The sequence below is a fragment of the Lagenorhynchus albirostris genome, chromosome 2 (assembly GCF_949774975.1).
Source record: "Lagenorhynchus albirostris chromosome 2, mLagAlb1.1, whole genome shotgun sequence".
Taxonomy (NCBI): Eukaryota; Metazoa; Chordata; class Mammalia; order Artiodactyla; family Delphinidae; genus Lagenorhynchus; species Lagenorhynchus albirostris.
Window position 1 is genome coordinate 65494170 of NC_083096.1, and position 25364 is coordinate 65519533.

A 25364-nucleotide genomic window follows, 5' to 3' on the forward strand; every position below is an offset into this window, starting at 1 on the left:
CATAACTAGCAGTAAAAGACTTTCTTCGAGCCCCAGTTTTTCACTGCTGTGGCCCGACTATGAACATATTTCCACAATTAGACCTTTTTCCAGCTCACACATTAAGTAAACATCCTCTGGCAGGGTGAGAAGGGGTGCTTAATACCTGTGGCCCCTCTCTCATCTACTAGGAACAGGCTACTTATATTTTAGATAAAGACTCAAAAAAAAAAATAAGTGATAGAGTCAGGGTTAGGTATGAGGCTGACGCCAGGTAAGTTTTTATTTAGGGGAAAAAAAAAGTCACTGAAAATAAAAGTCACTCAAAATGAATGAGAGTTTCAAAACACCCTATAACTCTTTAATGGCAGCTTTTGCACCCACTGCTCAAGCCAGTTCTAACCCAACCAAGATGCTGGAAAGCAGAGCACACAGTGGTGCCCATCAGGCCAATGAGGGCGATGAAGCTCAGGGCTCCCCGTTTCCGCTTTCTAGGTTCTAAAAAAGAGGAAAGAGCAGAAGTTACTGGGGGTGTTCCACAGTGACGATGCTGTCAACATCCACCAGCCATTCTGTCAAGGCACCTGGAGCTGTACATTAGACCGTCTAGTCTTAGGAGGTCAACCAGCTCTTCAGCCTAAGCGGTCAGTATGTAAGATACTGCACGCAAAGTCGTGTGCCACAACAGTATTGAACTTTAAAACACATCATGGGATAATAATTAGAGCACCTTTGCTCCAGGATCTTTTGGAGTTTTCCCTCTCCCAAGAGGTAAGGACAGCCAGAAGAATCTCTTCCCCCTTCTCTCAGGCACACCATTTATAGCACTGATTAGGAGCAGGGGATCTGGGCTCAGACTGCCTGGGTTTGAATCCTGACTTTCCAGTTTACACTTAGTAGCTCTGTGACCTAGAGTCTTAATCTTTCTCAGCCTCAGTTTCCTCATCTATAAAATAATATTATCTATGTCATAGAATTGTTATAAGGCTAAACAGCGTATGCAGAGTTCTTAGAACAGCAATTGACACACTGAAAATGCAGAATGCGCTTTGTTACTATTCAAAGGTTAATAAAAAGAAAGAAGATAACAGATCTTTCACCTAAATATCAAGTTACTTTCCCTTTTCTTAAAGCCCTGCTAAACAGGAAAATATAGTAGTATAAGATTCTAAATTTGTTTCCTTGACAGATGTCAATATGTCCTTACCTCCTGTGTAATAGCCATAAGCATAAAGAACTCGTCCAACAATCCAGGCCAAGCCCAAGCCAGAAACTACACGCTAAAATAAAAGGGCTCCGTTAGTTATTTGCATGAAAGAAACAGGCAGAATTTTATTAACATCTAGGATTGATTACACAATGTTTTAACAAAAAGTTAACAGTTTCATGGATATAGTAAAATACTCCCTACCAAAGTTAGGGTAGAATGAAGTTGTTTCAGTCAGGAAAATCAAAGCGCTGTGATCCTTCTATGAACTGCTCAGAGACCTGGGAGGTGATTGCTGGCCTTCTCCTAGGTAGGTGGGATGGGAGGAACCTCCCGGCCTGCCCCAGGGGACTCAGTGTGCTAGAGTGCAGGGGAAGGAGAGGCAGGCCTGGGGGTCACAGAGTAAGCCAGGAGAGGAAACCCACTGAAAGGCAGGACTAGGGGAGGAGCCCTGCGGACAGGAGATGGACTGCGCACTCCACAGCTGTGTGCTGCTTCGTCTCAGCCAGGTCCCCCCTGGGAGGGCTCTGAGGGGCTGTGCTGCGGCCCACGCATAGGCATGGGGCTCCACTAGAAAAAGTCGGGGCAGTGTGTCATGTTGTGAATCCCAGAACATGTGGTGTTGGAGGGGAAAGTCTCCCCATTCCCAACACCCTTGGGAAGAGAGAGTGAAAACTCATGCAAGATGGGAAATCCTTCCATTTGGACACCCTGCTGGGGTGACGAACCCATTTGGTCTAAAGGAGACAGGGGAGAGGAAGAGAGAGGGTGTGTGAGGACGTGAGTCACTGTGCGTCACTGTCCCCAACTGTCTTTTCAATTTAGCAGTGGCATCAGTGGGGGTGAGGTTCCTAGTTTATGATTTTTATTTGTTTTTTTTGATGATTTAATGGAAGTTAAGTATCAGTAGGAGAATGAAACAACTATAAATAAACCCCCAGGCACACAAGTCACTATCTAGGAGCTCTGTAGTTTCTGCCTGGTCTCTCTTTAAAGTCGCATAATTACCGTCAACCCGGGAACAATATCAGGTGCTTGTCTTCAGAGTCGTCTTAGAGTATTTCCAAGAACTAAGCACAAGGAATGGGATCTAGGGGAGTGGGACAGCAGTGGGGCTGGGGTGGACATCAGGTGACACCTAGAGAGACCAGCTAGTCTGTTTAGACCAGCTAGCCTAGTTACTTGCTAGGATTGGGGCTCTTTAGAGGCACAGGAAAGAAATATCTTCTCTAAGAGAGTAGCAGAATTTTCTTTGAAACAAATACAAGACTTTGAGGTCATGAACTATAGATGTGCCATTCTGGCAGCTGACAAAGAAAGCACAAGGCCATTCAGGTACAGACCAGAGGCTTATGAAAGTCTCAGGACCAGAAATGTGGGGTGCCAGCACTCCGGTCTGAACTCAGTGGAGGGGAAACCTGGGCCCTGGAAAGGAAACACTTTCTGTGTAAGGCAAGACCCCAATGGCAACTAATCAGGCTCAGATAAACTTGCTTTATTTAGATAAGGTGTAGTGCAGACCAAACCTAAGGCTCACAAGGGCCTTAGCGGCCCACAAGGCCCCGAGGTCCACCCTCACCTCCAGCCCTCACCTCCTGCTCACCACTGAAGCCGCCCTACTCACTGTGCACCACACAGACCGGCCAGGCTCCTGCCCCAGGGCTTCGCCCTTGCTCGTCTGCTGCCTGGAGGTGTCTGGAGACATCTGCAGCACCTGCTCCCTCACCTACTGCTTAAGTGTCACCTTCGCAACAAGGCGCTCCTCCTGACTGCCCCACTCAGCACTGTCCCCCCCAGTCCCCAGGCACTCCCTTTCCACCATCCCTGCTTTTGCTTCCTCTGTGGGGCGCATCACCTTCTAACATGCTACGCGATGTCCTTGAATTGCTTTTTGTCTGCGACCCCCAACTAAGAGTCAGCTCCACGAAACCAGGAGTCTTTGCCTGTTTTGTTCACTGCAGTAACTTCCGGTGTCCAGGAAATGTTCGTTGCATGAATAATATGGCAAAGGAAAACTCAATGGACATGAACCTCCTAGGATCAGAGAGACCTGGGTTCAAATTCTGATTCATCTACTCTGTAGCTATTTGATCTTGAGAAAGTTACATAGTATCCAAGAGGTTTCTCCTTATCTGTAAAAAACGGGAAAAATGCTACCTACTTTAAGGAACTTTGTAAGAAGTAACTGAAATTCTTTTAAATACATGGTGCCTAGACATTGAAGATGTTCATTAAATTTTCATTTCCTCTTCCCTCCTGAATGGCTCAGTGAATTAAATCTATTCAATCTAATTAGATGAACCCCCTCCCCGGAAAAACTTACTGGGTGGTAAACACCTCCGACAGCTAGAAAAAATAAGAAGGGAGGGTACACTTCCAACCTGGAATAGATAAAAAAAAAAAAGGTTTTTTTTTCCTTTTAAGTGCTCTATATAAGTATGTCTACGTAAAACTAAGAACCCTTTACATTCTTACTTGCCAAGTTAGAAACTTGAGAATAAAAATAAACATTGACCAGAGGCAGAAGGCCTGACCACTAAGATCCACCTTCTTTTGCTCTGCTTGGGATTAGATTAGAGGTAACTCAGAACACAGTGAGTCAAAGACCTCAAATCTAACAAACTGATGAGGCGAATTAGAGTAGATTTCCTTGCAGAGCTCAAAGCCTCTCACCCGCTAGGCTGAGAGATTCAGTATCAGTTTAGAGTGAACTTGCTGCAAATACCGCAGAAGAGTAATGCAGCATTAAATTCATATTTGAAAAGGGCATTGGGGGAGGGATGAAGTGGGAGTTTGGGTTTAGCAGGTGCAAGCTATTATATATAGAATGGATAAACAACAAGGTCCTACTGTATAGCACAGGGAACTATATTCAATATCCTGTAATAAACTATAATGGAAAAGAATATCAAAAAAGAATATATATAACTGAATCATTTGGCTGTACAGCAGAAATTAACAACATTGTAAATCAATTTTACTTCAATTAAAAATAAAAGAAATGGAAGAAAAAAAGAAAAGGTTATCTAGAATCCCACCATCCTAACAACTCTTAATTTTGCTTAATATTTAATCTGTTCACTTATACATTTGTAATGATACTTTTAATGAGTATTCATTATCATCATCGTTGCTATTACTCAGCAAACAGTACCAAGGGTTGAGGTGTTGTACAGAAAACACCCGCTCTGCAGATGTCTTGGGGGCCGGGCAGGGCCAGCACTCACGTGTTCTGGTGGGCCCGCTGAATGCAGTTGAAGAGGTGTCCGTTTTCAGGGTCAGTGCTATACATTGTAGGATACTGTTAAAACAAAGTGTGTGTGATCAAATGGTCAAGTGTAGCATTCAGTGTTGAGAGTTAAAATCAACCTTAAAGATAATGTATCCCAAAGCATCTTCTGCCATAACCTTGGTAAGATGATCATTCAGTTTCTGCTTACATGCATGTGGTGACAGAGGCCTCATTCTCAGAGGCAGATTCAATCTGTGTCTATTAATATCCAGTGACGAGAATATATGTCTGTGCCATTCAAGGGATAGAGGCAGCTTGTGCCAAATTCAGGGTTTTTGTTGACGTTATGCCATCACGAGTGGCTTTGGGATGTATTACAAGGATGCCATTGGGAAATAGCTCCTTCCCGAGAGTCAGCAAATACCACATCCTTTTAAGGTTCCCCTAATGGGGGAACAGAAACTGAGTGTGTGAGAGTTTTAATGTGTCCATCAAAATAATAAACTAGACATGAAAACTTTAAAAGGAGCTCTAATTAGAAATTGCTCAAAAGAAGTAGACATTTAAAATTGCTCACCAGGGACAGCTTCAGTAATTATCCCTTCTAGATCAGCTAGAGCTAAAGGAAGCATTCAATAGACCTCCTCCCTATGTCTGATGTCCAGACACAGGCTAACTCAGCACCATGTGCTTCGTTTCTACTTGGGAAACAGGAAAATCACCAGAAGACATCATTTTAAAGTGGCACACCAGGAAACAACTGCTATTTAACCCCCTCCAACCCCCGCTTTTTTTTTGGCCTCGCTGTGCAGCTTGTGGGATCTTAGTTCCCTAAACAGGGATCGAACCTGGGCCGTTGGCAGTGAAAACGCAGAGTCCTAACCACTGGACAGCCCGGGAATTTCCTATTTAACCCCCTTTAGAAAATAACTGTCTTCCTAGCAAAGAGCTCCAGCCAAAAGCACACCTGGTCTTTTTACAGAAGAGACAAAAGTAAAACAAGATGGAAATGACTCTCCAGAAGGGCCCCATATTTCTCGGCTTCCTCCTGCCAGACAGGGGCAGAATTTCTAATAGGAGCAGGCCGGAAACTGCCACCGCTGACCACTAGCACCTCACCTTTCCCTCCACAACTGAAAACAAGTTCTTGCCGCGACGAACCCACAGAGGCACCACTGTGTTCCCACTCACCTCCACTTTGTACTTCTTGCGGGCCTTGGAAACGTTGATGGCTAGATGAGTTACCATTAGGAAGCTGGCAGCACCAGTTAGAATCACGAAACCATATTCCTTAGAGAGGACGGCCATCCTGACTCTGTGGGAGAAAGAACACATTAGGCCGCCACCTGGCACTGTGGGCTCCAAGCTGCAGGAGGCCTCAAGAGTGGGATGTTTTGTTACCAGCAAACATATCCCTACAGATCAAAAAGAGGCGTGAGCGATCTGGTGGTTCTAAGAGGTAGAGATATTACTGTATACCGATATTACTGTATACCACCCAACAGAATTAAAAAATGATTCAAGTCTGCAATATACACACAGAAAAGTTCACGATCACATTGTATATTCTCTTTTGCGCCTGAGTTCTTTTGATCAACATCGCATGTATGAGATTTATCTAAACCACTGCAGTAGTCATTGCTATTGGATGGTCTGGCCACTAAAAACCACAATTTAAAAAAATATTTAGCAAGGCAAAATGCTAAAAGATATACTAAGTTACACAGAGAGAGAGAGAGACAGAGAGAGAGAGAGAGAAAGAGAGAAAGAGAAAGGAACAGGATATAGTCAGTAAGTACACAGTGATTCCAAGTTTTTCGCTTGTATGTCTGTTGGCATCGGGAACTCTCAGGGCAGGAACCCAAGGGCCTCCCTTGGATCCTGAGACACGTGCTGGTACAGCAGCAGAAATATCACACTGGTAGGGAAGGGATCAGTTATAGTTCTTTGAAAGCCAGAGCAAGGCTCTGGGCAGCTCTTGGAGAACCCAGATTCTTCATCAAATTAACGCTTCAAAACTAACCCCATGATGTGTTCTAGTGTCTGCAATGCAGCTTATTTTGAAATGCATCAAAAAATGATGATGCAAGCTAATATAGCAAAATATTAATGCTAGAACCTGGGTGGTAGCTATATGGATGTTCACTATACAATTCTTCCAACTTTTCTGCATGTTTGAAAAATTTCTTATGAAATGTTTGGAGAAAAAGCTCATATCAGCATTTTTCAGTGTTCAGCAATTTCAGCTCTTTTAGCTCTTGTCCTGCTCCAGGAGGAAAGAAGAAAAAAGGAAAGAAACAGACTGGAGATCAAGGAGAGGAAAACCTGCTGGGTGGGAAGAAGCCCCAATAAATTCAGAGTAAGTTAGTGCTGCCCTCCAGTCTCTCTGAGCACTGATCACCAGATGTCTGAAGGGTCAGAGCACGGCAGGACACAGAGAAATAGCTACAATGCTTCCAGAGATCCTTAGCTGCTGTCCCATCACGTGCATGGCTGCCACAGGCCAACAGCTCCTGTGTGTATTCTGTCTTCAGTTTAAAATTTCCATCTCTGGGAATTCCCTGGTGGTCCAGTAGTTAGGACTCCACGATCCCACTGCAGGGGACACAGGTTCGATCCCTGGTCAGGGAACTAAGATCCCGCATGCCACATGGCGTGGCCAAAGAAAAAAAATTCCACCCCTAAAAGTGTTTGGCTGCAATCTCTCCTGAAAGCCTGGGAAGGTTACCCTGCTCCAAAATGTTTTAGCCATCCTCACAAACAACCCAACAAGATGCTAATATCCCTATTTTCCAAAGAGCACCCAGAGGTTAAGTAATATTCCCAAGGTCTAAAAGAGAAAGTATCCGATTTGGGATTCAAATTTAGGTTCCAATTCAGTTCCAATGTCCCCTTTCAATCCCACTTGATGATTTAAAGCTGAACTGACATTGGGATCACAGAATCTTTCTCAGTGTGGAATTTGGGGCCAGCAAACAGGTCAGTTCTTTAAAAGTAAGCTTCCCTTAGGTCTGCAAAATAACATTTGGAACCAAAATCCTAAAACCTGCCCATCCCCAACCATGTTTCACAATAATTCCCGTTAGTTTCCCCTGCTATATTCTTTCTTTACCTGGAGCTGCTTGTGGAGGGGCACCCAGCATTCCCTCCTCCGGGACAGGGGACACACACACTGGAAAGGGCCATCCCCAGGACTCAGCATGGGAATCACCTCCAGGTCAGCCTCTCCTGGGCCATCTTGTGTGGCTGTGGAGAGCAAGGAGTCTTTGGCTGCCTTCCAAGCTTCCCTGCCCTCATTCTCTTTTAGAATTAGTCTTTTCCAGAGTTTAGAAAATCAGCTTGGGGAGGAAGCTTTGGTAGTAGTTATTAAAACAAAAATATGGGGTGAATACTGAACACCTCTTTGAAAATAAATAAATATGACTACATGATATCCCTGGAGTTCAACCCATCTGGGCCAAACAGGCAACTGAAAATGGAGCTGTCTCTAACTTTGTCAAAAGCCGCCTGTTTAAGAACGATACGATTAAGCGTATCTGGTTTAGGTCAAAGTGTGCAAGTTGAAAGTCTGTTCAGACCTCACCTTTAGACAGGCGACTAGGCTCTCACACAGCCTGGGGTCACCTTGTGTTGGTGCAGACTTTTCAGCTCATTTTTCATCTCCCCCCAAATCCCATAAGCTCCATTTTACAGAAAAGGAAATGGAGGCTCAGGTAGAGAGATGAGGGCAGAGCTAAGACCAGAGCAGGTTTTAGAATTCTTCCCCAAATACTCCAGCTAGCCCAGGCAAAACATTAGGTGGCTCGGTCACTGGCCTCTGTTTTTCTGGCCTGTAAGGATTTGGGTAGGAGAAGCTGGGTGGCAGGACAGAGAAGTATCTTTTGAGTAGATGTTTCTGTTGCAGGCAATGAACACTCAGAAAGGCAACTGCTTAAAAACCTGCAATTAGAAATTAATGTTTACTACTGACCTCCTCTTCCAAAGTATAAATGCAACCTGGGAGGTTACACTCTTAGGCAGTCACACCCTAGTGAAAGTGACTCTCTTGACACTTTGCTATGGTGATAGGTACTGAGGGGAAAAGAATCTAGGTGAGGGCAAGCAGAGCCAGGAATAAGACCTTTGAAGGACAGAGAATTTACAGTAAGGGAGACCCAGAGTCCGATGCTAAAATGGGTAGTGTGCAAAGGACAGTGTAATTGGCCAGGAAACAGTGAGCATACTAGGGGCGGGAGGAGAGAGGCGGCCCTCCCCAAGGATCTCCCTGCAGGAGGCCTGGACACACCTGCATAGGTGCCGGAGCCAAGCCTGTTCAGCGCCCCCCCCACACACACCTCCTTGCACTTTCACCACGTGAGGAGCCCTGCTTCACAGGCCATTGTAGCCAGCACTTCCCAGCTGGCGTGATCAGGGCTAGAACAGAGAGAGCAGCCAATTGCATCAGATACTAAGCTCCCGTGAGGGAGGGAACGTGTGTGTCTGGCATCCCCCGTGCCAAGCACAGAGTGTGTGCTTATAGAAAGCTGTGGAATAAATGAAGCAAGCTGTAAGTCCAGGTTGCTTTCAGAATGCCTCCTCTGCTCTGCACAGTGCCTGGCATAAAGTGTGTGCCTAACCCATGTCAGTTTCCTTTTTCCCTCTCAAAGCCTCTACTGAAACAATGGAAGCAACTGGATGTATGAATTCCTGGAGAAAGAGGAGATCAGAACACAGAGAAAAGCTCTGTCGCTACAGCTGCTGAAAACATAAATCCAGTAGGGACTGCAAAACGCTTAAGTCTTGTCCTTTAAGGAAAGAATCAGTTTAATTCACTTAGGGTTCAAAAAAAACTTTGTCATTTGCTGAATTCTTATTTTCTGAGGGCAAAGAGATGCACGCTCCCGCCCCGTCGTGGGTGTGGGTGCATACACTGGCGAAAGGGGAGGCACCTCGGCTCACAGCAGCCACGTTCCAGGCAGCTCCAGCCACACCCGAGGTTGGGCCGGTCCCGCAGCTAGCCGATAGCTCCCAGAGCACAGGCTTGAGAAGCTGATACGTGCAACACAACCTCTTTCTGACATGAGCACGCATTCGGACTGCACACTATAGTTTGTTGATTACATACCTGCTCTGTGTCACTGGCAACCCCTATATCCACCCAACAAGATAAGGTTCTTGGGGGTGGGAACTCTGCCCTAGAGTTTGCCTTCTACATGGTGATAGACACACAGCAGTCCAGTGGTCCTTTTGGAGCTGAACTTTCATGACTGGTATAGATTACTTTGTAACTCACTTGGTTGTATAAGAGCACTTGTTAATTATCACGTAGTTTCCGAGGTTAGTTGCACACCAGCTGTAAAGATTAAAATTTATGATTTGTACAAATAAAAATTTATTTAGTTACTTGGTAGTATTACACGCTGCTGGGAGAAGTGTAAAACAGAACCACCTGGAGGACAGCCTGGCGGCAGGCAATATGCTTTACATTGTTCATAACCTTTTGCTCATTAATTCTACTGGGAATCTATCCTGGGGTAATAATCAGGAAGGCAAACAGATTTGGTTCAAAGACATTCACTTCAGCACTATTTATAACAGCAAAAACAGAAATGGTATAGATGTCCAAACAAAGAGGACTAATTAAAAAAATAATATATCTGGAAAACAGAATAGTATATAACCATTAAAAATGGTGAAACATTAAAGATGGTGAAACAGACTTAATATACAGCATGTTAAATTAAAAAAAACAAAAAGAGTATATCTAGTTTTCTCAACAATAGAAAAAAATTAAAGAAGAAAATATCAAAAGCATAAGCATAGCTATTTCCAGATGGCTGAATTATAGATTTTCCTTTGTACCTTTCTATGTGCAAAATGAGCAAATATATACCAAAAAAGTTATGTAAAAAAATGGCCTGACAATAATTAGTAATTGAGGAGACAGGAGGAATAGACAGTATGTTACAAAGGAACCAAAGAATCGGACCTGATTTTTAGCTTGAATCCTGTCACTTATCCACTATGTGCACTATAGAGACAGCCTTGCAGGTAAGTTTTGGAATCACATTGTCTGGGTTTAGAACCTGGATCTCATATTCCTAGCTGTGTGTCCTCGGGAAAATTACTCAACGTCTTTCAAGCATCCTTGGTTTCCTCACTTGTTAATTGGAGATAATCACGGCACCTACCCCACACCATATAGTTGTTGTAAAGATTAAATGGGGACACTGTCTCTAAACACCCATCAGGATGCCTGTCACATAGTAAGTACTCAATAAGTGTTATATATCAGGTTATACTATGTGTGCTAATGTTCTGTTAACTGTCTCTGCCCTGATTCAGTGATAAAAGCGGATGTTCGAATACATGATGATGAGATACATTTAAGAATTTATAATTTAGAATTATCATTTTAAAATAGCAAACAAAGCTTAGAACTACATATATTCCCCTCCTTTTTGAACTCTTAATAGCCAGCCATGTTATAATCTATTATCTGAAGGGCAGGAGTATTCAGAAGGAAGCAGTCTTCTAGTACAGACTATGGAAATCAGCAGACTGCAGTCATGCAGACCCTCCCTGTAGCCAGACATGCTTATCCCCGCATGGGGCTGAGCATCCATTCATTTACTTGTTCAAGTTTATTGAGTGCCTACTATGTGCTACTCAGTGGGCCCATGCTGGGGATGAGGTGAACAAGCCAGACTTTGGTCCCTGCCCTCAGGAAGCTCATGTTTTACTGGGGGAAGCAGGCAAATAAGTAAACAAATACCCAATTCCAGATTTTTCCTTCATACCAACGATCAGAAACTGTGTACAAATCCCCCCAACCCCCCCAAAAATATGAAACTAAAAGGGTTGGGGATAGGCAGAGATAGGACAGAAGTGTTTCTGTTCTGTCTTCACTTATTAGTAACTACAGAGGTGTATGTTCCTAGTTAACTGTTTCCTGGCAGGCTTGAGTCAAAATAGTTCAGTTGAGAGAACATTAAGTCGAAGGTTTAAAAGGAATTAGTTTTTCTTTTTATTTAGGAAATTCGTGTCACTTATTTAATGATAGAGATCCTTTTGGGAATGTTTTGTTTGTTTGTTTATTTTGCGGTACGCGGGCCTCTCACTGCTGTGGCCTCTCCCGTTGCGGAGCACAAGCTCCGGATGCGCAGGCTCAGCGGCCATGGCTCACGGGCCCAGCCGCTCCGCGGCATGTGGGATCTTCCCAGACCGGGGCACAAACCCGTGTCCCCTGCATCGGCAGGTGGACTCTCAACCACTGTGCCACCAGGGAAGCCCCCCAGTGGATTTTTAAAAAGCTACAAGGCACCATTGTAAAGTCTTACTTTAGAGTGATCAAGCTTGGACTTCAAATGAGGCAGTGTTGGTCTCACCCCTAGGAGGTATGCTCTATTCCAGTACCTGAGTTAGCAACATGGAGTTTCATTATGATATTTGGCTAAGGTACTCTCCTATAGGAATGTGACTGACAGATTCACCTGGAAGCATAACTACTCCAGCGCTTATACTTCGCTCAACTTTTCCTCCAATTCCTGCTTCTGCCACCACTTGCCTTATCTCACTGGGGCAGGGGTTCCTTCAGTTACAAAAGGGTTACTCAGAGAACTTCCTGAACTACATTCAACGGAATACTCCTGGGGTAAAGCTCTCCTTCACTTATTTACTCCACTCCATCTTAGCTGCCAATAGAAATTCCCCAGGACACAATCAACACTGCACAAATGGAGCAAAAGGTAGGCTTTATCAGTTGGGCACTGGCCTCAAATAATTTATGACTTCTGAGCCATGAAGTTACAACTTATCTTCTCCTAAATGAAAATCTATCAAATGTCTTAAGGGAGAGAGGATTTCAACTTTCAGCTCTCTCTTTGCCCTCAAACAAATAAAAACCAGTGTGGACAATGGTAACCCTTACTTCCATTTTGCAAGATTGCTCCCGTCCAACTGTACTGCAATTTCTCAGCAGTCTTTTTTTTTTTTTTTTAATGCATCAGGAATGGGACAATGCTAAAGCACTTATAGACTGACTTGGAGCCATTCCCCAATGTTTCATTAAAATACTTATTTGGCTGCTGTATTATTAATCCAATCTTCCTTATATATGGTCCTTCATTTTATTTTATTTTTAAAATTTAGCTATTTTATTTATTTATGACTGTGTTGGGTCTTCATTGCTGCGTGAGGCTTTCTCTAGTTGCGGCGAGCGGGTGCTACTCTCCCTTGCAGTGCGCAGGCTTCTCATTGCGGTGGCTTCTCCTGTTGCAGAGCACGGGCTCTAGGTGTGCAGGCTTCAGTAGTTGTGCCACGTGGGCTCAGTAGTTGTAGCTCGCGGGCTCTAGAGCGCAGGCTCAGTAGTTGTGGCGCACAGGCTTAGTGGCTCCAGGGCATGTGGGATCTTCCCAGACAGGGCTTGAACCCATGTCCCCTGCATTGGCAGGCGGATTCTTAACCACTTTGCCACCAGGGAAGCCCCGGTCCTTTCTTTTACATGGCATTTTCATGAGAATAATACAAGGATGGTAACTTAAAGGGCTTCATCTGATCACATCAAATGGACCACCATGAGTCCCCAACACTGGGAGGTGGTTCCAAAAACTCTTGAGGTTGTGCTAGGGGTCTACTCAGCCTGTACTCTTTTAATGAGGTAGCTGTCCAGCCTCGTTTCTGCCTCCAAATGTATCTACAAAGGAATAGTCCTCAAAATTATTTCTAGGCAAGGCAGCTGAGTCCATATAAAGCTAAATGGAAGAGATATGGGAACATTATATGTATAACTGATTCACTTTGTTATAAAGCAGAAACTAACACACCATTGTAAAGCAATTATACTCTAATAAAGATGTAAAACAAAAAGCTAAATGGAGAAACTTGAGATCCTAGAGGCAAGCAGCACAAAAGTAATTCCCTGTTTCCATGATAGGAGAGAAAAAAAGGAGAGTCACAGAATTTCTTTGGGTCCATCCTACATTTTCAGAACGCCAGTCTGGTCACTTCTACAGTACACAGATGATAAAATCTGTTTGAGTGTCAAAGTCTCAAATGGCAGTGAGATTTTAAAAAGAGTACACGGGGGCTACCCTGGTGGCGCAGTGGTTAAGAATCCACCTGCCAATGCAGGGGACATGGGTTCGAGCCCTGGTCCGGGAAGATCCCACATGCCGCAGGGCAACTAAGCTTGTGCACCACAACTACTGAGCCTGCACTCTAGAGCCTGTGAGCCACAACTACTGAGCCTGCGCTCTAGAGCCTGTGAGCCACAACTACTGAGCCTGTGCTCTAGAGCCCACGAGCCACAACTACCGAGGCCCGCGCACCTGGAGCCCGTGCCCCGCAACAAGAGAAGCCACCGCAACGAGAAGACCACGCACCACAATGAAGAGTAGCCCCTGCTCGCCGCAACTAGAGAAAGCCTGCACGCAGCAAGGAAGACCCAATGCAGTCAAAAACAAATAAATAAATTTATTTTAAAAAATTAAAAAAAAGAGTACATGGACAGTTGAGAGAAGGAATAATAACCATGTGAAGAAAAATAACTATTCCCCACAATTGTTTTGCATATTCAGTAAATATCACTCCAAGGGCTAAAAATGAAAAGTTAGTTGAATAGGCAGGCCATTATTTGTCCAGCCTTGAATATTAACTCAAGTGAGGCAAACAACACAGGCAGGTAATAAAGTGGGTCTTTCCCGGTTTCTCATATTCTTTAATTCCTAATCAGTGTTGCTGGCAGAACACTTGGAAAGTGGAAGCACACTACAAGTTAGGGGGATGGAAGATCTGTCTTCTTAAGAGATAAATGTCCTATAAATTCAAATATATTCAATTTTATAGTTAAGTGGCCACAGCTTGGAATATAAAATATTCAAGTTCCACATGTCATTTTAATTCCAACATTCTCGTGAACTGTCAGTGCTAAGGACAACTACATTACTGCACTGGCTGAGAGTGGGAGTGGGGAGGGAAGGACCAGCTTGATGCTCAAGTCCAAGTGAATGTTTCCTGGTTACGTGGGATGAGCCTGCACTGACACAAATAAACTTTGTTAAGGCCAAATAAGCAAATAACCTGCTCTTTTCTTCTCTGGAGTCTGACTTCTGTGCGAAAAGGCACTAGACACATATGCTTAACTGAGTCTCCCCTGGGAAAAACTGGTAATTCAGCTCTTCAGGAATCTAAGAATAGTAGATTGTAAGACAGAACAAATCCTAGGTTCCCCTGTTTGTAGGATGACAAACTTTCCCAAACAGACTCTTGACCCAAAAGGTCCTATGGGCGAGAGTTCCTTGATGTGCTGACCTAAAAGCCCTGAGCCATGCTGGACCATCTGGAGCCCAGCCTCCAGGGAGGTGTGATCCCAGGGACAGGCTGCAGGACATTTCCTATAGTCTGAAGGCACCAATCTCAGAGGACAGGGAAGAGAATGGGGAGAAGTTATGGGATGCAGAAGAAAATAAAAATCTTGTAACAATTCATTCAAGGGAGCTGATCTGACAAAGTCAATGCAGGACAAAGTGTTTCACCTAAATGGAATGCTCACTTTAAGTCCACATCTACCACCTTCCTCAGTAGTGCCTTAGAATGATTCCTTTCCTGATGTATCCCCTACTGAATGCTGGGTACCACGTGCAGTGCAGGGCTACAATAGTGAACAAGACTGAGAAAGAAGGTCCTGACCTTCCAGAATACAGAGTCAAATGGAGGGAGACAACTTAGGAGGATCATGAAACAGGAAGGTAACAGATTGAGCTAAGGGCTCTGAAGGATGTAACAGTGATGTGAGAGTGAGCACACAGGTAGAGAAAACAGCAAGTACACAGGCACGGAGACAGGAAAGGGGTTTACTTGTATAAGGATGAAAAGGAGACCAGTGTTGGCTGAAGGGTAGTGATATAACCTAGAGGAAGAGTGGTAGGAGAAATCAGTGATTATTAATAACACATTATTAGCACATATATTACTTAATATGTGTCAAACACTAAGTAGTTCATCAATATTAACTCATTTAAGCCCTCACAGCATCCCTATGATATATTATTACTCCATTTTACAGATGAAGAAACTGAACATCAGAGAGGTTTAGTAATCTGCCCAGGGACACGCAGCTATAACAGAGAAAGCCTGGATTCACACACAGCCAGGCAGTCTGGCTCCACAGTTATGCTCTCAACCCTTGGCTGTATTGTCTCTCAATGAGGTTGGGGAGCAAGTTTGACCACACTTGACCTCTTTTGAAACTTTTCTACCTCTCCGGACCCTCTCCTGAGCATAAAATATATTAACGAGAACAGAAAGCTAATAATTTACTCCAAGTCTGTGACTGATTAAAGCCTGAGAGCTTTCTAATTGGAAGAAGAAAAAAACTTGGAAAAGGTCCAAAAAGGAACATTTTTTTTTTTTCCTTTTTAATGAGTGTCAGCACTGCAGTATGACAGGAGGAGAGATTACAGGGGAAAAAAATCCTCCAAACTTTCGGGCATTCGGGTTTGCAAAGGGCAAAGCCACACAAAAATTGGCACTTCATTTTTACATCACGATTTCCATACAACCTGTCCCTTAACTGGCATTATATAGGAACTGAGGGGCAGAGTGAAACTAAGCCCTGACTTCCCAAAGAGGAAAAGAAAAATCTCTAATGAGTCACATGGACACCATTTGGATTTTCCATCACAAGAAATGTGGGTGGACTGTATGCAGTGAATTCTTAGCAGCTGCTGAACAAGTCCCCACCAGGCTACCAGCCATTCTGAATGAAGGAACTGCATAGGCTGCAGGCTCCTGCCTGAAACAGGGGTCTAACTCTTCAGGCCTGTCTGTACTTAGAATGAAGTTGTGTCACAATCATTCACATTTCTTAGGCTGGAGAAATAAAATAACACTATTAAATTAAAAAGAGTGAACTAAGTCACCAAAGTATTAGAACACATGTTCCAGTTAATAAATGGGTCGACTCTAGAAGGAACTCATAGAGTAACATGGGACGGATGATTCTAAACGCTGAACTCCTTAAAGGTATTTGCAAATGTATTTGGAAGGTAGTACAACTTCCCCATAGGAAGATAGGCACATAGACAGTGTAAGAGATAGCGAGGGAAACGCAAAAATTCTATTTTACATAGCAGTAAACTACCTGGTAACTGCTGAATTCTTCTTTTTCAGAAGGATGGTATACTCATAAGTAGTATTAATGAAACCAGTTGTAAAAACCGTAGCAGTATATTCTTTTAAACACATATTGCTTTAAAAAACGCTAAATGGTTCATGGTCAATTGTGGTTGGCAAGGGTGATCTGAATACAGATTCAGAATATTTAAATAGAAATATAGGGAAGAATATATTTAAATATTGCTAGCTGTGCAGTAGGCACTAAATTACTCTTTGACACATTGATTTGTCATTCACTTCATTCCAGATTTCTCCACATAGGTTCAGTGTCTTTGCTATCCTCCAGGTTAAGAGGCTCCCCTTCATGGACTGTGTCTCTGCAGAACTCTAAACTGGCAGGATTAAGTCTAAATAAGGGGGAAGGCTGCCCTTCTCCAGTTTTGTTCCTTAATCTAAGGAGTCCCCTGCAGTGCCGTTTCTATGGCTGGGCACAGTACCTCTACACAGTACCTCTGTTTTATATGTAGTAACATCATTTGCGGGGGGATTCACTTGACAAAGTTTTCTATTTCTGTAACACTGTCAGGAGGGAAGCTTTACAGAACGTCTTCCCCAGCTGAAAGTATTTGTTTGGGTTTTAGATGTAAACTTATTTAACTCTGTTAAATTTAACTCCCGTGAGAATAAACGTTCTTGATCCCCTGACTCAGATACTATGCTCTCAACACTGAATTCGTTGACCTAAACATAGTCTGTAATTTTGACCAATAACCTTGGGTGCTTCCCAGAAACTGTAGGCTCCCAGCGATCTACAGATCTCCCAAGAGATGCCCTTGCTTCCACCGACAGAGGAATCGAAGATCTGCGGCAATTCCACATGACCACGCCCAGGTCTACAGCACCTGCAAAGAGCCATATATCTGCAGAGCAGTAACTGTCCTTCCCTCCAGATCTCCCTTTCTCCAGTTAGCGGATTAAAGCCGCAAGCCCGTAGTTCTTTTCCTACCCACCCTCCTGTCTCTGCTTTCCTTTTACCTCCCTTTCCACACTCACTTGTCCCCTAAGCTACAATGTAGTGGTAAACTCGTGACTCCCAAGGAAAGTGACAGCAGAAGCCAGAACTTCGGAGAATGACTTACCAACCAGCCTCCAGCCCCTTCCACCGCCCCGCAGCTGCCCCACCGCTGTGGCCCTAGCGCTCCCTGCAGCAACACCAGATGAGGGAAATTCTCTGAAATCAACCTCAACGAAGATTCCGCCTCCTCTCCTGCTCTAAGGCAGCCGTAGGAAATGACCCACTCGTAGGTTCCAATTCAAACATACGACAAACGTTTCTATGAAACCGGAGGAAAACAAACACAATTCCCTGGGAGGCCCTCCCGGAATGTCCCTAGCAACACATGCACATCCGCAGCTGGCGCAGCGCTCGCAGGCCACTTTAAAAACCTGTGTTACCGATCAGGCCTGCACTGCCAGCTGTCCCTGCAGTGCCCTGCCCGCCCCTCCTGTGCACCAGAGATGCAGTTGGCAAGGTCAGGTGGGCTCTGGGAGGCAGAAAGAAGGAGACCGGCGTCCGCACAGCCCAGGGAGCGGAGGAGAGAAAAGGAAGTAACTGAGGAAGGGTTGACCTTGAGAATTTCCCTGAGTTTTAGATAGCGTGGCCGGCCCAGCTTAGACGCTCCAAACCCACTACATCATGGGGAGGATGGAGGGCAAAGGGGATGGGAAGGTAGAAAGAAACCTACAGACAAGGAGGGAGAGAGAGAGCGAGTCCCTATTCAGCTTGGGATGGCCGAGATATGGGCGGTGCCCAGCGCAGGAGCTGAAATGCCTCCGAGGCCCACGCTCCTCGCTGCCCGCAGGTGCGGGGACTCACCCGGATCACCTTCGCTCGGCTGGTGCAGAACGCAGTGCGCAGCGGAACTGTAGGTGCGGCACCCTTGGCCTCCTGAAGAGTGGGGCGTGGCCCGGAGTAGTCCCCGCCCTCTCCCGGGGCAGCGCGAGACCACGCCCTGGAGGCGGGGCTCTGGGTGTCAGAGCTGAGTATTGCTTCTGGGCCGCTGGTCTTGAGGCAGAGACTGCATTTTCTTCCTGCTCACCGTGGTCCACGGATTTACCCCTCCTACTCCCAAATGCATTTATCTGTTCCTTTCTGCAAAGGCCCTCGTGGCCGCCTTCCTAAACTGTCCCAGCCAGTTCATACTTCTCGGGCTGAGTTTGCAGCACGGTAGCACGGTAATAATTTATCCCCAGCAGAGCCACCGTAGCTTGCTTCTAGGGGCCCTGGGGTGAGGGCGGGGACACGGGTTTGCAGGGCGCGTGCGGACAAGGGGCAGGGCACCAGAGCCGGGCTGCAAGGCTGGGATGGGTGCGTTCTGGCTGCGTCTAGGGTGTGCGGGGCGCTCAGTGTCTCAGGTTGCTACAGTCGCCAAGTGAAGGGATTTAGGGATGTTAGAGCCTATTTCCCTAACTAATGTTGTTAGTTTTGCGAAGATCCGGAGGCGAGCCCTGCCCGTGTGGTGGCCGCACCCATCCTCGCCCACGCCGCCCGCTCACCGGGGTCCAGCTCTTCGGGAACTAGACCGCACCGCTTCGGGGATCCACAGATCTTCGATAGCGAATACAGGCCTCAGTTAGGCCCTCTAGTCCAAGTCCGATGAGGTCTTGAGTGAGGCCTGCAGGCAGGGTCGAGCCGGAGGGAGTAGAGCTTGCATCTAAGTGCCGTTAACTCAGCCTTGGAACCGCCGACGGCAGAAGGCACCAAACTTTACAGTTTTCACGTGCCTTAAGTGCGCCCGTCACCCCTTTCCTCTGGATACCCCACATCCTACTAGGGATTGCCACATCTGGGCCACCCCTAGTGTCTCTTATGTGGGAGTACTTCCCCTCTCTACGAGAGCCTGTGCTTCCAGGTTAAGGTGTAGAAAGGCTGGAATCTATATCTTACAAGGCTGTAGGCTGGGTGTTGGTTCCTTTTTGTTGATTTGTCATATCCACACATCCGGAAGTATTTTGAGGTCTCGTAAAATCTTTACTATTGTTGTTTAAACAACTTCCAACCATTCTCACGCTTTTAACTTTTTCAGTACAAGAAGGCCTTACATGGCAGGGTTTCTGGCATGTTGATTGTAAAGGACTTGTTTTCACTGAACACTGCAAGTAGAAAAAGTAGGAAAGCATTTTTACATTATTGAGGGACATTTTTTCCCCCTTGCGTCTATAGACTGACGGTGTTCTCTATTGTACTCTTTGTCTACCTCCCCCCACCCCTCCCCACGCAAACCTCATTTCATATGTTGAAACCTAATCCCCTCTGCCCTGGTATTCATGGCTTGGGCCTTTGCCAGGTATTAGTTCGTGAGGGTAGAGCCCTCATCAATAGGATTAGTGTCCCTATAAAAGAGACTCCAGAGAGCTCCCTTGGCCCTTCTGTTGTGTGAGGACACAGGCAAGACAGTCATTTATGAACCACGAAGTAGGCTTTCATCAGACACTGAATCTGCCAGCACCTTGATCTTTGCCTTCCCAGGCTCCAGAATTTGGAGAAATAAATGTTTGCTGTTTAAGTAACCCATCCTATGGCATTTTTGTTATAGCAACAAGTCATAAGTAAGACACTTACTGACTGTTCTATATAAGAAGACGTGGCCTGAGGTGGTAGAAGGAATGATTGAAGAGTCAAGAGCATAATTCTGGCCCCTCCTTTCCCAGTTATCCCTGTTTGACACAGACAAGTACTTAACCACACAGGACCTTACTTTTAAAAAATCTCATTATAAGAGTAATATTTGTTTATTGCAGACATTTTGGAAAATATGGGGAAAAAATCCACAAGAAGCAAAAATGGAATCATACTGTATATACTTTTTGTTGTCTTTTTCCATTTCATAAATTATAAACCATTTCCCTTTTTCTTTCTTGAACAGTTTATTCTGCAGCATTATTTGGTACTGACTGCACATCATTTCACAGCATGTACATACCAATCCCCTCTTGTTGGAACTAGCTTGTTTTCAATTCTTTACTATTACAAGCAACATATAACCTTGTAGATAAATCTGTATGCGTGCTCTTATTTCTTTTGGCTAAATACCCTTAAAGAGGAATTTCTGGTTCAGAGAATACATACATTTTAAGGTCTTTTGATATCTATTAACAAGATGCACTCCAGGAAAAGATTTATAATCTCCAACACTGAATATTAGATATCATTTTCCTCCATCTCACAGTGAGGATAAGACCTGTCTCACAAGGTTATTGTGACGTTCAAATGAAGTGAGGACAGAAGTCCTACATTCCTTTTGACACAGGATAATATATTTTGCAAGTTCCTTTATAACAACATGAATTATGATGTAGAACACTTTGGCTCAGAGGTTACTCTGTCCCTACTTCACTCACCATAGGTTCTTTCTCCATTTACAATGTCTTCTTCCAAGCCTCTTCATAAAGTCACTATTGACCTCGTAAGCTCTCTCTATCCTTGGGTTCTCAAACATTGCTCTCTCCAGATTCTTTTCTTTCTGCTCTCCTTTACTAGTTCCTCTTCATCAACCTGCATCTTCAGACGTATTCAAAATTCTCCAAAGTGCTATCCTTTATTTTTTCTTCTCACTCTTCTCTTTGATGAGTCTCTTCTTTGACTCTCTTATTGGTTGCATCCACTCCTGTGGTTATTTGGGTTTTTAGAGGCCAAACACTCATCTCTTGTGGGAAAATCCCTCATTTTATGTATGTTCTTTGTAGGTAGTGCTTATCAAAATATACAAGTTGAAAGGCAATTCTTCCTCTCCCTCATTTCAGAAGAGATAAGGGGGTGAGCACATGCCTTCATCTTTGCCAATCAGATGTTACTTCCAAGAGAATGAACAGCAACAAGGGGACATTTGGAGTTCTCATTCATTCACGTGGCTGCAGCAGTGGATGGACCAGGACTCTCCGAGGGGCTTTTCTGACCACTCCATTGAAAATTGCAACTTCTCTCTCCTCAAGGCACTCTTTATGCCCCTTCCTTGTTTTATTTTCTACCATCTGACATATTTTTGGATTTAATTAACCGATATGTTTATGACCTGGGTGCCCCATTTGAATGTAAGTTGCATGAAGGTGGCGGTATTGACTCTTCACTGCTGTGTCCCCAGTGCTCTGAGGTGCCTGGCATGGAGTATGCACTCAATAACTCTCTGTTCAATGAATACACATATGGCTAGTTCTTGTTGTCTCACTGTCTGGAACTCCCTGGGTTTGTGACCTTTTCATGAAGCCTGTCCCTCCAGCCTACCAATGATTCTGGGAGTCCCCATAGCCTTCCAAGAAATACCCTATTTGGCGAGTTAACCAGAGTCAGTTTCTGTTTCAGGCAGAACCACCTACTGTATTACAGGCTTCTAAGCCACAGGGTAACTAAAACCACATTCATTACCTTTCCCAGCAAACCTGTATGTATTTCAGCAAAGGACATCCTAAGTAATTACCTTAGCTGGAAACTTAGCACCACTCCTTGTCTTTCACTCCCTGGGCTTGGGAATCAGATAGTCCTGCAATGGAATTCCAGAATAGTCATTTATTTAGCTGTGAGATTCTGGGGGGAAATTATATAAGTTCTCTGAAAATTTTTTTTTAATCTGCAAAATTAGTATACCAATTCCCATTTTGCTTGGCTTTTGTAAAGATAGCATAAAGTCTGGGCCTACTCTAGGCACTTAATAAATGCTGTTGTTATTAACCGATTCTTGTTGATGACACCTCAAAGCAGTCTCCCTTCTAGTCCCTCTGCCCTAGTTTATGCCTCAAGTCTCCTCTAACCTAGACAATTACAGTAACCTTTTAACTGCTTGTCTTTAGACATTCATCACCCAGCTACCATCATAGTTACCCTTCTAAAGCAGACCTCTCCTTTGGTGACTGACTAATGCATTTAGGATGGAGTCCAGACTCTCCTACATGATATTTCAAGATCCTTTAGCAGCGTAGCCTCAAACTGCTTTTCCAGAATCCTCTCATTTAACATCAATTTCATAAACATTTGTTGAATGCCTACTAGACGCCAGGCAGGAACAGAACCTGCATTTTCATAGGGGAAATTGCCAGTAAAAACAAGATAATTACGAATCGTGACTGAGATTTCAACCTGAAGCTTTAGGAGGCATGGACAACTTCTGTCGTCTCTTTTGTGCTCTGCCACCCATGTGAAAAGAGCATGTTTCAGGAAGCCATTGCTTCTTCACTCTGAGTCCCAGAATGGAACACATGGCTTGCAGACCCAAACCTGATTTGCAATCTGGAGCCAAACTAGGCTGAACACAAACAAGGTCAGTCAAGCCTAGCACAAGCACAGCCAGCCTGCAGACTTGTATGTGAGGCATAAATATTTACTGTAACTCACTGTGAGTTTGTTAGTTATTTTAGCAAAACTGGAATAATACAGAGATAGAACCAAGAGAGCTTGTTTGTGGGCTGGATGTGTGGATAAGGAAAAGAAAACTATCAAGGCTTCTGTCTTGAGTAATATAATGGAGAAAGGCATCAGTTACCAAGGAATTACCAAGGTAGAGAAGATTGGTGGGGGAAGGAATTTGGGTTGGGGAGTCAAGTTCAGTTTTTGACATCTGTAATAGTCTGTGTAGGCTAACTGTTGTTGAACAAATAACCTCAAAATAGCAATGGCAGAACACAATAGATTTTTCTTTTCTTGTTCATAAAACAGTTCAATGTGAGTATTCAGTGAGTGATGTTTTGTTCATTGATTCAGGAATCCAAGCTCTTTCTGTCTTGTGACTCTGCCCCGCTCTAGAGCTACATCCAGCTGCATGGGAAGCTAGGAAATGCTTGGCTGGGAGCTCAAGGTAATAAGGATTTGGTGAACAACTAGCTAGTCTCTGCCACTGCATCTTATTTTGAGATACCTCTTAGATATCCAGGAGAAGACTGAGAGTTACTATAAGAGTCTGGCTCTCAGGTCTGAGCTTGAGATACACTTTTGGAAATGAAAGACATGTGGATGGTATTTAAGATCACATGTAGATGGAATAGAATGAGGTCAGGCTAGAGATCCCAACTGTTGGGCTCTTCAACATTTGGAGGTTGGTAAAGGAGGAGGAGCTGGCAAAGGAAAACAAGAAGAAGGTAAGAATTCATTACCAGTGAGGTAAGAGGGAAACCAAGAGAGAGTGATTTACAAAGGCCAGAGAGGAAGAAGGAGTGGTCAACTGGCAAACGTTGCTGAAAGGTCAACTAAGATTTGGAAAGAGAGAGGACATGAATATGAGCAGCTTCAGAGGAGCCCCGGGGAAGGAAGAATGCTTGATTGAAGGTGGGTTGAAGAAAGAATTGCAGGAAGTATGAATATGAGGAAGTAGAGACATAAGAGTGTGTAGACAACTCTTTGATATGCTTGGCTGTGAAGGAAGTAGAAAAATAAAGGGTCAACAGGAAGATGATGAGTGGCCTAAATAAGGCAATAAGGAGAGATTTTGATGACGTAAGAAATGGTATAACTAAAGGAGGCAAATCCTTGGACAGCCAAGAGTAGATGGAAGAAGTGGAGAGACTGTACTGATAAGAGAGCTACTTTATAGTAGCAGGAGGGGAGAAAAAAAGATAAAAAGGATGTATTTTTACTTGGGAGATAGTATTAGGGAAGGACAGGTATCCCCATGCTTCCCTTCCTTCCAAGTGGAGGGAGCTCAGCTATTGTGGCTCTTAGTTTCCCTCTTTGTCCCTGCCCATGCTGTCCCCGGGAAGGTGAAATGACTTACTTGATTGGTGACTCTGGGAAGAATAAACTGAATATAGTTGGCTCAAGTTCACTCTTCTTACTCTTGGGAAGAGAAGATAAACACACATTTATCAGTCATACAAATAAATGTGAACATATATATATATATATATATACACACACATGCTCTGTTTGGGCTGCTATAGCAAAATACCACAGACTGGGTGGCTTACAAAAGCAATAGAAATTTAGTTCTCATGGTTCTGGAGGCTGGAAGTCCAAGATCAGGGTGCCAGCATGGTCAGGGGAGGGCCCTCTTCTGTGTCTTAGATTTCTCACTGTATCCTCTTCACCCTCGTGACCTAATCACTCCCCAAAGGCCCGATCACCTAATACCATCATCTTGGAGGTTAGGATTTCAACATATGGATTTGCAAGAGGGACACAGATATTCATATCATAGAATATGTGTGTGTATATACAAACATATATATATTTATAGCTTTGTCTGCTGAAAGGGTAATGACATCCAAGTAGCAAAGAACACACCTAGGACCCAGATCCTGATTGTTTGATTTCTAAATACCATTCTCCACTAGGAGAAACCAGGGATTCTTGGGAAAATGGCTGAAACCTAGGTCAGCCTGAAAAATTTTGTTGTACTAAAAAGTAAAGGTGTGCTAATAAAAATTTGATATTTAATATAAATAAGGATAGTATGAAATTATAGTTACTTAAATAAAAATCTGTGAGCCATATTGATAATGTATAGGTAATATGTAAATGCACACATATATATATATGTATGTACATAGGAGGTATATGGGAGTTCTCTGTAATATATAACTTTTCTATAAGTTTGGAATTGTTATAAATTTAAAGTTAAAAATATTACAACTCCCATTGTCCTTACCCTGATAAAAATATTTTTAAAAATATAAAATTTATATATGTATTGTACATTTAAATATATTTAACTCCCATCTTATCCAGCTTCTCATTCTCCCAATAGCACTTTTCAGTATCTATCACATTCTGTAATTTACATATTTATTACATCATTTATTATTGTTTGTCTTCCCTCCCCCACTGCTTCTTTAAAGGATGCAGGCTCCACAGTAGTTCACTGACAT

The 25364-nt window shown here is 43.9% G+C and overlaps 1 protein-coding gene across 2 annotated transcripts; it reads right to left on the reverse strand.

Annotated features, from left to right (window-relative positions):
• Nucleotides 1–231: 231 nt before the first annotated feature.
• On the reverse strand, nucleotides 232–18503 carry MGST3 (microsomal glutathione S-transferase 3). 2 transcript variants are annotated; one of them, XM_060134231.1, is made up of 6 exons: nucleotides 18391–18503; nucleotides 5610–5733; nucleotides 4414–4487; nucleotides 3510–3567; nucleotides 1187–1259; nucleotides 232–477 (listed from the first exon to the last, which is right to left on the reverse strand). In XM_060134231.1, exons 2-6 carry the CDS (start codon nucleotides 5724–5726, stop codon nucleotides 341–343), a joined length of 459 nt encoding a protein of 152 aa, XP_059990214.1. In that variant the 5' UTR covers nucleotides 5727–5733; nucleotides 18391–18503; the 3' UTR covers nucleotides 232–340. The 2 variants fall into 2 exon arrangements, with proteins under 2 accessions (XP_059990214.1, XP_059990206.1); XM_060134223.1 differs by lacking the exon at nucleotides 18391–18503 and adding an exon at nucleotides 18260–18384.
• Nucleotides 18504–25364: the final 6861 nt, after the last annotated feature.

What these genes read in the sequence shown, in the direction of transcription:
- MGST3 (XM_060134231.1), bottom strand. Translation starts at nt 5,726, where the DNA reads ATGGCCGTCCTCTCTAAGGAATATGGTTTCGTGATTCTAACTGGTGCT. An exon ending in GCAAGAAGTACAAAGTGGAG is followed by an intron (nt 4,488 to 5,609) that starts GTGAGTGGGAAC and finishes TTGTTTTAACAG; the next exon opens with TATCCTACAATGTATAGCAC. An exon ending in TCGGAGGTGTTTACCACCCA is followed by an intron (nt 1,260 to 3,509) that starts GTAAGTTTTTCC and finishes CTTTTATTTTAG; the next exon opens with CGTGTAGTTTCTGGCTTGGG.